Source organism: Syngnathus scovelli, chromosome 9, assembly GCF_024217435.2.
Source record: "Syngnathus scovelli strain Florida chromosome 9, RoL_Ssco_1.2, whole genome shotgun sequence".
Classification (NCBI taxonomy): Eukaryota; Metazoa; Chordata; class Actinopteri; order Syngnathiformes; family Syngnathidae; genus Syngnathus; species Syngnathus scovelli.
In genome coordinates this window covers 2,042,544-2,055,052 of record NC_090855.1, presented here as the reverse complement: position 1 = coordinate 2,055,052, position 12,509 = coordinate 2,042,544, and the positions used below count along the sequence as shown (strand labels likewise).

The window sequence follows — 12,509 nt, the reverse complement described above, 5'->3', positions numbered from 1 at the left end:
CAGTTTACAAAAACACACACAGGGAGCCTCTAATTGAAGGCTTAGGATTTGAAATTGTTGATATTATTCTTCCCACACGGACGATTGCCCTCACACGCTCGTTAAAAACTGGCAAAGGCGTGCGACCGCTACCCCCTCACTTAGCGTTTTGACAAAGCCGACCCCCCCCAAAAAACAAACCCTAAATGCGTTATTAAAGATTTTCACAGACTCTGGAAGAGTTCCACAATTGCATTTGATGAAAAAAATACGAGGCGGCGGAAGGGGGGAATAGATCACCGGGGGTGGGGGAATCATCTCGAAATATCTGCAAAGACTTTATTTTTTTTTTCCTGCTGATTAGCACGATTACACTGGCAGATTGCTTTGTTTGACCAAATTGAAGTGTGATGCACAAACCCCTGTTTTTGTGTTCAAAGACGTAAGGTTGGGAGGAAAAATGAAGGGGAGAAAGGGGTGTACGAGGCTTTTTTTTTTTTTTTGCGGGGGAACGCGCTTGTGTCTGGCCGCCGATTCCCGCCTGCTTCATTGATGGCGGGCGGCTGTGAATGTGAATTGAGGAGCAGATAAGAAGTGTGCTAATTATGCCTGCGAAAGGGGGCCTAGGAGAGCACTTATCGCTGCCTCCATCTCGTAATGGGCGCTCCCCGGGCAGCTGGTACGCCCCCCCCAACCCGTCCCCCAACCCTCCCACCAACCAACCAACCAACCCAGCCGGCCGGCATTGCCACTTCCGCGCCAGCCTCTGAACTCGCAACTTGACAATCTTTGCGGTTCCTTTGGTCAGGTCAAAACACACGGCATCTTTTTTTGCATCTAATAACACGTTTGGAAAGTTTCCAAACGTGACGTAGTACGCCGATGAGACGCATCTTTGGCTAGTCCCGCGTGGTTGAAGGGGGAAGGAGGTTCCGCTCGAGTTTCACGCCGTGGGCAGACGATTGTACTTTTATTCACTTTCATCGCCGCCCGCGGTGTGGGTGGAAATGTGAAGCCCCCTTCCCCACATTTAGCGCCCTATATTTACCCTCCTCACACTCTCTTGAGTGCCGCGCTAGTAATGATTGTTATTCCGTTCGAGATGGCTGTCCAATCAATATCAAGCTGTTATTTTGGCCAAACAATTTGAGTTAGCGTATCATAACTCACTTTTTTCTGTACCCTTCTACCTGCGTACAACAACCTTGCGCCTTAAAGGTGCCAAACGGGAGCATGGTGGACCGATTCCGAAATGGATCCCCATGACTCATGACGCGAACACTTACCACGACTATAAATCACCGAAGTGAGGACTCGAAAGGTGACGTGAAGAACTCCCTGGTCTTTAAAATGCGCTGAATGGAAATGCCACATTGAATGTGTGGGTGAGGGGCGCGCAGTTAAAGGCTGGCAGAGGCCCGCCCGCGATGGTTACGAGCCTTGAGAGGGGAAAAGGATGGCAAAAATCCAACATCCCCGCCATTTGCCCTTCCCCTCTTTTTCCCGAAACACACGCGGAATACAATAAGAGAGGCCTGCACATCGTCCATATTGCACACACACACACACACACAGTTGCATGCATCAGTAAGCTAGTGTTTATCGCTATTCTACTCAAGAGAGAACTAGCCCACCAGAACCACCGATATGCACCACGGATAGTCGAGAACCGAACACACTGATGTAACAGAACTGTGCCAGGCCCCCCACCCCCCTCCTGCCCCCAACCATTCTTTTCCAGGACCCCCATCTGGGCTTCCCGCCAGTCAGGCCCATCCTCCACTCTCATCCTCGTCCCTGAATTGTGCTTCTTCAAGATGGACCATTTTGAACGGGACATTGCATGGAGAGTAGTCATAAAATTGGACTAATAGATTTAGCGTAATAGAATTACAGCTCCGATATGTTTGTCGTGTCTGCCGTTTAGGTAGGGTTGCCATTGGTAGCATGGAGGTAAACGGTCATTTTTATACCTTTTATGACTGGACAATGGACGTCGCCATGCCAAAAAAATAAGAACGCCGTAGAACCGAAGCATACTGTTTAGAAAGTGCCTTTTAAAAGCTTTATTTTAGTCTGATTGGTATTCCCACAAACAGTTGCCCCTCCACAAATTAAAATTCAAGCTCCACTTTTGACTTGCCAAACTCGACGCCTCTCCCATCTGCAGTTGAGTAAATAATCGCTATTTGCAGCAGTGCCGCTTTTCGCTTGCGATCGAGCGCCTTGTTGTCATTGGCAGAAACCAAAACGACTCGTTTGCTTGGCAGGCTAAAATTGGGTTGGGGGGCGGGCGACACAGGTTGTCTTGATGTGGAGGGGCGGGGGGGCTAAGGTTCGAGTATCGTTCATTCCTTTGACACAACTTTTATGTCGCAACATTCCCGACACTTCCTTAGAGGAATTTCACAACAGATGGAATCAGAGTCCCTCCTGTTATAAAACAAGCACCCTGGGAACCTGGGCTCAAAGCCCTCCGACTTGTCAATGACCAGTAGAGACTGTCGAGCTGCTCCACCAAGACCCCCCCCCATCCCCACCCTGGCCCCACATGCCTCCCCTTCCTTGCTCATTCTCCCTGGAAGAGGCGACGCTAATTAGCCAGGCTCTAATGAGACAGAATGGCACTGATCTGGTCCACCAGAGGGGGTGGGCAAGGGAGGTGGTGGAAGAGTAGGTTGAGAGTGAGGGTGGGGGGGGCACGGGGGGGGGGCTATGCCATCTGTCGCCCTGCACTCGCCTGGCATGGCAGTCCCAAGAGTGGAGGGAAGGGTGCGGGCGGGGCGGCCATCGTTCTGTGGAGGGTGGGGGCAACGAGGGAGGGAGGGTGACGACATAGCTGCAACTGCTGCCATCTTGTTTTGAAAATGACTAATTGGTTGGAATCACTTTAGTGGACCGACGTGATTTGTAGTTTCAGTGTGTGTGCGTGTTGTGTGGCATCATGGCTTGAAAGGAGTGATTAAGTCCTCCCTTTTTTTTTTTTTTTTTGGGCGGGGGTGTTTCATCTGCAAGGACTTTTTATGGCCTTAGTGGTCAACTATCACCCTAAACGCAAATTTCCAAATGCTGTGCATATATTAGTGTGCATGTCCTTTGTGCTTGCTACAACTCGACAGATATCTTTTATTTTTTTTTTATCTTTTATTTTTGTCATGTCTCACGGCCTGTTCCGGCCTCAATGATCTAAATGTCGTTTTATTTTGAAAATGAAGGAGACTTTTAACAACATGACTAGGAGAGTTCTCTTTGTGCCCGGCATTAATAATAACAACAACAATATTAATAATCTACGTTTAATAACCGAGCCCGTTCTTGTTGTCGGGGAGTCGCCGTACCTTGCTGGTAATGTTTGCAGAGCCGTAAAAAATGAGGCAGATGAGAGCTGGCAGCCCCGAAGGGGTTCAAAAACAGGCAGCATCTGTTTATTAATTTATTCATGTATTTATTTATCTCCCGCTTGCTTATTAGGTTGCCATGGGAACCAAATTGTCTCTTATTGCAGAACTAGAGAGGCAGCTGTCTGAATAATTAATTTAGGGAATGAATTATCCGGCAAACGGCGGCATCCTCCCCTTCCCTCTGAAAATGAGCCTCTCTTTAAATTGTTTAATGGACGGTGGAATTCCCACCAGCATGTTTTTTCTCTCTCTCTCTCCCCTCCTCCTCATCTTCCTCATCTTTTTCCTCCCGCCGTCACCGATCGTGCTCATAGCACTTTGTGACTCCCCTGTCATCTCGCTTACGCCACCTCTCACCCCATCTGTCGGCTTTGACGCGTCACTCCTCGCCTACCTACGTCCTCCGAGGACGACACCAACCCCTCGTGGCAAGGAACTTCCTGTTCACGGGCGGGCGGGAAATAATCTGGACAGTAGAGGAAGAAGTAGCTCGTGAGTTTGACCAGTAGAAGTGTATGTTGGGCGGACACTTTAAAAAGGTAGAAAGAAAGAAATGGCTCATTTTGTGTGGCCTTGAGATTTTATATATATATATTTTTTTGTCCAATCAATTCTCAGCCTCGATGTTGCCATGTCAATGGAATCTTCCCAGTAGCAATCTGCACACATGAATTCTTTTAATAATCAGTATATTTGATATTTTTTTTTGTATGGATTGTATGATAATGTTCCATGCTGTTGAAATTGCAACACGCTCTTTAAGAGGCCGCTAAAGTCCCTACTGAAGGCCCAGGCACCAAACTCGGCGTCCATCACCGGTTTAGCATCACTAGCTAGCTCATCCTCCTCGCCTCGCCTCGCCTCTCCTTGCCTTGCTCGCTCGCCTCCTGACAGACCACACAGGGCTTGTTCTGAAGCCCATTCCCGCTAATCTGATCAGGCAGGCAAATACGCCGGGAAAAGCGCTTTAATGATCCCCCTAATTACCTCAAGTCAATACCAACTGTATTATTAGACTCAGGGAAAATATTCCATTAGGGTGCCCCCCGTGGGAGCGGCCGCCCCCGCCCCGCCCGGGCGCGCTCTCTCGCCACCCCTCCCTCCCCCACTCCATGCTTGTAATTAATTTTATGTACACACGCAGGAATGCACAAGGTCGCACCTGCAGCCCGGAGCCGCCCGACTCGGAACCGCCTAATCGGATCTGTCATAATTACCATGCTGCATGCTTGTGACACACGCCGGCAAATATTTCAATTTAACTACGACCCTGCGTGTGCGTGCGCCTGTACGTGTGTGCGTGCGCGCGCGCGTGCTCGGGGAGATATTAAGGCCGATAAAAGTGCTCATGATGGTGCTTGTGTCCACTCTCTTCTCTGTCTCTGCTTCCTCCTTTGCCTCTTAACGCCTCATCGTCATCATCATCATCACCATATTTTTGTCTCAAATCATTACACAATGTGTTCCCTGCGTAGACATCATACCAAGGAGGGCCTTTAAGCGGCCATTTCTGGACTCTGCTGATATTTTGGACCTAAATGCCACAAGAAACTCATTTGTTCAAATTTCAAAGGATAAGAAATGGAATTGCAGTAAATTATTATTATCGTTCTACCTCCGCTGAACACTTTAAACACATTAAAACGTATTAAAACGCTCTTAAACTTATTAAAACACACTTTTTCCAAAAGATTCCTCGTACGCCTCTTTTCACTGTCTTGAGACAAGACACTTTTTTTTAGAACAGTTCTCTAAATAGGAGGCAATTAAAAATTACAACTTTGTATATTGAAACATTTCGTTTAACTAAAGTCTGCTAGCTTCATGCTAACATGTAATGCAAAACTCCATTGACTGGCTAATGAAGATTGATGTTAGGCTAATCATACCAGTGTAACATGCATTCAATGATCGCTGGAAGAAAACTTAAAAGGATCCCATTCTGTGCTAAAACATAAAACAAAATCCAACTACTGTACAATGCGGCGACTTGAATGCAGGAAATGAGAACATAGTTTCCATTAGTCTATTTCCCCCCCAATACTTCGAATGGTATAAAAGTAACATAATGCTTTATGACATATTAATCAAGGAAGATCTCTCTGAAAATGCCCCAAAAACAGGGAATTTCCAAGTTAATATTATTAAATTAGCATTTAAAAAGAAAAAACATATTTGGGAACAATTTGTGAGTCTAAAATGCGTTTGATGAACACTGGAAGCAAACTTGTCAGCCAATTCCAAACACTTATTGAGCTGACAGTCAATTTGCTGCTTCTCTGCCGGCTCCTAATTCAATAAGATCAGTCACGATTTATCATCTTAATTACGCTTTGATATTAGCAATTAAAGCCCGTATTTGAATTAAATCACACCCCGCGCCTTAATTGACGGAATCAGACTTTGCGTCGTCGTTTGTGTGTTTGAAATGCAGCTGCTGTTGTTGTTGTTGTTGCTTCATCGCCGCCGCCGTGTTGGTGCATTTTTATCCTCCATCTGCCCGACTAGCGACACAAAAGACGATCAACAAAACTTTTGTGCTGCCGCAACGTCCCCCAAAAAAAAAGCTTCGGGACTCAAAATAGAACGTACGGCGTCAACCCAAACACATTCATTGCGCTTTATTTACAAACAAATAAGCTGCCCGTTGACAAAATCACTTATCATTGCCCCCCGAAAATACATTTAAAAAGAGAAAATAGCACTTTAATGTACTTCATAAAAACATAAACAGTAATGTTAACTAAAGGTGCAGCGATTAATCACTTAGTCAACAACTCATCAGTGATAATCGATTAATCGTTTAAAGAAAAAAACTGGCGATTACGCCTCCAATTGCCCCCAAAAAAATAATTTATTGACGAAAGCTTGGATTTGATACCGTTCCCGTTGTTCATCGTATGGTTTGAAGGTGATTGAACATTGGTGTGAGCTGCGCAGGAATAAAAGATGTGCTTAAAAATAAGTGTAGCCACGCAGATGTTTAATGTGCTCCATTTAAGATGAACTGGTCATTTGCCTTTGGTTATTCTTTATGCTCCATCTGCTTCTGTTTGCTTGCCGAAACCTCCGCCCGACCCCCTCGCGTTATTGGCGGTGACGCAAGCCGCCTGCCCCGCCGAACCGCCGCGCCATTGTTCTGCCGGGAGCGAGCGGTGACACGTGCAAGTTGTGGCGCGTCATTCTTGTCAAGTCAGACTATTGTTTTCACGGGGAGAGGTCACGACCGCTGGCGGGGACGATAGCTCGTCACGTAGCGCGGTGAGACTCCAGCCTGGCAGGTTCTTGATTCTACACAATTAGATCATTAGTTTGAAATCAACACCTTGTTGATTGTGATGAGTCACTATTTAATCCTGTCTGGAAGACGGAGCCGGTGAGTCCGAATTCCAATGTGCAGTTTTACCCATCTGTTAGTCCTCGGGGCTTTGTTTGTCATTTTCCGACAAACACCAAAATTGTTATCTTTGACACATCGGCCGGCTTCGGCGGCCATGGCTAAGCTACGCTAAAGTCATAAATATTTGAATGATCTCAAGCAGTTCATCCGAGGCTGGATGTATTTCGACGAAAATACCGACGCCCCTCCCCCTTTCCTCCGCTTCCCTCTGCAATTATTGCTTATTGTGGCGGGAGATGGGCATATGGCACGCCGCGTATGTGGCGGCCGTCCTTAGCAGATGGGCGGCCACTGTGGCGGAATCTTATTTCCGAGTCGGCGCACGTTAGCCCGCGCCGGAGCGGGACGGACCGGTTTGCGTGTTCCCCTTTTTTTCCGATCTAACATTTTTGTCTGACTGCGCTTCTCTTGGATCTCGGCCAGGTCTAAGGAGACAATGAAACACGTCTGTTTTGTTTTTGGTTTGTTTACCTTGGAGGAGCTCATCATTCCTTCCATTTCCTCATTCTTAGCAAGAGCACACATGGACTGCAAACAACACATTGAAGACTTTGTCTAAGGTTGTTGGGCTGACGAGCAGCAAAAATAAGCCAACTGATGTGCATCTGTAGTTTTTTTTCCATTTATCCTGCAGGCCGAGGTCAGCCAGATGAGCCCGATAACGGGCGAATGAGATTAGATGGGAAAACTCTGCGCGGGTGCTGCTATTTTGGTTAGCAACAGAGTTCAGAGAATGCCATGTCATAGCTTTCATCTTCTATCTTTGGCTCGGATCGCTCGCCTTTCTTTATGTGTGACTTGAACGAGCAGACGGCTATGTCTAGCAAAAAAACGGCAAACTGATGGACATCTGTCGGCTTATTTCATTTATCCGGCGGGCGGCCGAGGTCAGCTTGATGCAGCCGATAACGACCAAATGAGATTAGATGGGAAGGTGTTTGTGTGTGTGTGTGTGTCTATACTAGACTGTACGTGTGTGTGTGTGGGTACGTCATTGGCCAGCTTGTGACTTCACCTCTTCCACATCATCACCCTGAATTCCACTATTGTCCCATTTGAACCACAAACGACCCGCTGATGTTTTTACGTCGGCGTGAACTCGGTCACGCGTGGGGGGGGGGGGGGGGGGGGGAAGTCCGCATTGTGCTTTCTTGACGCCCCCCGTTTTATTAATTAGATGACGGTGACCCAGAGGATTACGGTGCAATATTGTGGCAGGTGTGTGCCAATATCGCACGATAATCCCGAGCTGTCGCTGCTTATTGCTGGGATGAACCTGTTTACGGCATCTGGGAGCTCATCACTTGTCTATAGGTGGAGGAATTCATGCCTCTCTAGGTCATCTTCACTTTTGATAAAACCTCAAACTCACACCAGTCATTAAACTTCAGATTTAATACGATAAGGAATAGGCACGGCAACCGGTGAATCATTTTGTCCTCACTAAACTGGTTCCTGTTTTCTTTTCTACCATCGGGCACCGTGAGAACTTCACTCCTTGAACTTGAATCTGTTATTAATTTTAGGGAACTCCCACGCTTGGATAATGAGCGCGATATGTGCCGTGTGTTATGTTTTGTTTTCGACAGCTTGTCAGAGATGCCGTGACTTATTGGTGTGACAGTTCAAAGTTTTTTTATTTTGGAACGTAATTAGCTAGCTAAGTAGCTGTTGTTAGCTTGGGTTAACGCCTTCTAGGGCTTGCCTTCTTTCTGGAACTGAATCAGTTTTGTTTAAAACCAAACAAAAAAACTGCAAACGTTAAATGTAGGAATTTTATACTGAAATTAGTAACTTTCCGAGGTCCGGGAAGTTTTGGGGCAGGTTCCACACATGACTTTGGATCCTATTTTAAATCCAGGAAATACAAGTTACAACAAAAAGAAAAAAAAAAAAATTTTTAAGCGTGTCTACCTGCGAGCTACTAGATGTAGCGTATACTTAGCGTTTAATGAAATGGACTTCCTGGCAGGCAAGGGGAGTTCCCGCCGTGTGGGCTTTGATTGGCTCTGCTACTTTGGGTTTAATCCTGCTGCTTTGCAGAGTGTTTGAGTTGGATTACGCCGTCACAGGCTCGCGTTGGACAAGACAAGTGTGCGTGAATGTGTGTTTGTGTGAGTGTCTCCTCCCTCACTGCCGAATCAGCTGAAAGCACAGACGGCCCAACTGGAGCACGGTCCAAATCCCTCTGCATGCAAATTAAAAAGGCAACAATAAATGTGGCAAAGGAACAAGGTGGGCACGGAGGCTTTATGGCCCCTCTTTCTCTTTCTTTCTCCCGCCTCCTCCTCCTCTTCCTCCTCCCTCTACGGTTTGATGAGGCTTACGGGAGGATCTGGAATGGGACGCGCAAAATGCTGAGTTATCTCCCGCGTGCAGCGTGTGTGCTCGGCTGCCACGACGGGGCGTGCACGTGAGAGCGTGCACGAGCCGGCTAGCGAGCCAATGAGCGAACCAGCGCCGCCTATGTAATCCGGCGGTGACGAACACCGGACGCCAGATTACCTCAACGGCCGCGCTCGGACCAAACCGGTTTGGTCCTTAATGTTCTTAACGGACATATAAGTGGTGAAAAAAAGTTGGGAATTGGACTAAAATGACAAGAACTTCCCCACAATAGTCTTTCTTTCTCTCTCTTGTAATTTACAAGTGTCCCGATACTTTTGTACGAGGACTTTTTGTGACCATGCGCTTTTTATTCCTCGATTGCAGGGTTGGCTGTGCGAGCTTCTGCGCTGGAAGGAGGATCCGTCTCCGGAGAACCGGACGCTGTGGGAGAATTTGTCCATGATCCGCCGCTTCCTCAGCCTGTCGCAGGCCGAGCGCGACGCCATCTACGAGCAGGAGAGCAGCGCCGGGCAGCAACATCACAACAACGCCGCTGACAGGCCGCCGCACTTCTCACACATCTCGGCAGACCAGCTGCAGGTAACTTAACTGATAGGTGGAAAAAAAAACATCTCAGTTCTTGGAAAAATATACCTTTTCCACTCCCTAATCTTATTTTCACCCAAAATGACTTATTCTGCATTCTTGAAAATAATCACCAAAATATTTTTTACCCCTTTTTGTCTGAAAACCAAACATCTTGAAAAATAGTTTAAAACAAAAAAACATGACTTTATCCTGCAAAACTTTTTTGTTTTTTTTAACTGCATCAAGTGTTGTGCAAACACGCTTGTGGAACATCTCGTGTCCAGGGTGTGACTCACTCACTCATTCAAATCAAAGCGTGAGCGTTTGGACGGGTCAACAGGCAGCTCCGCTCGCCCACTCAAGAGCAGTGTTGTATGTTTTAAAAAAAAATCATGTTGCTTTTTCTGGTAAAAATATCATTTTATGGCTTCCCCACCAGCCCCACTGTCAGTATAGCATTAGCTTGAATCATTTTCTAACGTGGTGCTTCTCGTTGACAGCCTCAGCACCAATCGGCCCTGTCCCTGCAGCACCCGTCCCAGCCGCTCCCGTCTCAGCAGCCCCCCTCGGGCCCCCGCCTGCCCCCTCGCCAGCCCTCCACCGCCTCCCCGGCCGAGACGGAGGACGACGTGGTGCGCAGCCTGGTCAAGTCGCGCGGCGGAAAGATCTCCCTGGAGGCGCTTGGCATCCTGCAGAGCTTCATCCAGGACGTCGGCCCGTACCCGGACGAGGAGGCCGTCCACACGCTGTCCGCCCAGCTGGACCTCCCCAAACTCACCATCATCAAGTTCTTCCAGAACCAGCGCTTCTACGTCAGCCAGCCGGCCAAAGGGCCCAAGGAGAGCTCCCCTGCCAACAGCGGCGCCAGGAGCGGCAGCTGCAGTAGCAGCAGCGGCGGCGGCGGCAGCAGCCCCGCCGCCTTGGACGAGGAGCCCTCGGAGCCTGGCGAGGTCCTCAAGGAGACGGAGGAGAGCACGCAGACCAACGCCTTTGTGGTCAAGACAGAGGAGCAGCTGGGTCGTGGAGGCCCTACCCCTGTTATGGAGCAAGCTCATGACTAAACGTTACCGACCGGGCTGGACTCTTGATTTTTGCATTTTGTAAAAGTATTGTATTATTATAATGACGATGAGTAGGACTCACTGTAAAGACTCTTCTGGCATCATTTTGAAACCTGCACAAAAAAAAAATGTGGAAATCGTCAGTACATCTTTATCCTAGTAGTGGAAGTGCCCGAGTCATTTTGGAACGTATGATCTAAATGAGAAAAATCAACAAGAATTTAATCTTTTCTGAATTTTTTTTCTGATTAAATCATTGCAAATTATCACAACACCAATGACTGACAATCTACATAGACCCCCCCCCCAATAAAATAAAAAAAACTATATTCTTTTGCATTTTATATTTGTAAATTAAAAATGATTTGGGCAATTACACCATAAGGGGAGAGATCTGCTAACTGCACTCATCTTTTTGGACGTGTCCACACGTCGTCGATTTCAGTTTAGTATTTTGGTCTGTCCACATAAATGAGTTTTGTAAGATTATACCCACCCCCACCCCGCAAGAAATAGATGACTTTAAAAAGTATTTAAAAAAATTATTTAGCAAAATTTCAAAATGTTTGTTCCCCTTACTCAAACGTACGTGTGGACGCGTCCGCGCACTGACTTTCCTTTCCTTCTGTCTTGGAGCTTCTAATTCAGTCAGGCAAGACAAATTGACACTGGTTTGACCCACTTCTTGATTCCAAGGACGATTTTGGTGTTTTACGTGCGTAATGATTTTTTTTCTTTTTTTTTTTTTCAAAAATAAGGACCAAGTTGTTTGACAAGGCCTTAAAAGATGTGTCACGTATTAATATTATGATGACGATCACCAGGCCAACACTCCTGTGGGGCTTGCTGACGATGGAACAGAATCTAAGGAAAAGTTTCTCTCTACTGTCTGTGTATAAATGAATAGATGTGATATATATGATCAAACTATGCCAGCAATGCCTTGTACCACACGGTTCCTTTTGCCACTGGAACACACGAGAAATGTGAATGACGCCATCTTATTTATTTGCGGTGTTGATAATGTAATTGATGTTTTGTTTCTTTTCAACATTTCTACCCCACCATCTTTTTTTCTATTTATACACGGACGGACGGACAACAACAAAGTGTCTTAAAAGTTTTCCATAGCAGAAATGTGCTTTAAAGGTGGCCTATAATCCCAGAACGATTTAGAAGAGGGAAAAAAAAGCGCAAGAGCGAGTGGCACTGATTTCATGTTGTATGCAATTTTTACAAGGATCATGCAAATAAGCTTAATAAGCGTCTAGAGGGAGAGAAAAAAAAACTTTATGCAATCTGTGTGGAAATCATGTGCGTCTTCCTTTTTGGTTAACGAGCTAATTGTGGGGAACAAATGATTTTTCTTTGTTTTCGTTTGATTCCGACTTTTCGAAGCGTTTGCTCTTCTCGAAAAAGATGGCCATCGGACTTTTGATGTTTGTAAAAGTGTACATAGCACACACACACGCACACACATCAATGTAAATAGAGTGCAATTGTGCTGAGCAGAGAAAAGTCTGTGGTGCCTCTCTTTCAATCAGCTTCTTCTTCTGCATCTTTTTCGTGCCGAGTGTGTGTCGAGCACTCGGGACGCACCGGCGGGGTGGTCAGCGTGCACTACACACGCTTGTCGCCTGTTTAGTAACCGCCGCGGTGTGCGTACAAGTTAAGTCGGTCCTTGCCGGCCATCTATTGATGTTCTGCTGTTTTTTTTTTTTTTTTCATGAATAAAAGCCACAGTGAAAGCTT

The 12,509-nt window shown here is 46.6% G+C and overlaps 1 protein-coding gene across 5 annotated transcripts in view; it reads left to right on the top strand.

Annotated features, from left to right (window-relative positions):
- Positions 1-12,509, top strand: part of satb1b (SATB homeobox 1b) — a 41,733-nt gene extending 29,224 nt beyond the window's left edge. For all 5 annotated transcript variants that reach the window (XM_049729574.2, XM_049729577.2, XM_049729573.2 and 2 more), the window contains exons 12-13: positions 9,493-9,708; positions 10,197-12,509. In XM_049729574.2, coding sequence (XP_049585531.1) covers positions 9,493-9,708; positions 10,197-10,757 — 777 coding nt within the window. In that variant the 3' untranslated portion in view covers positions 10,758-12,509. The remainder of the gene's footprint in view (positions 1-9,492; positions 9,709-10,196) is intronic.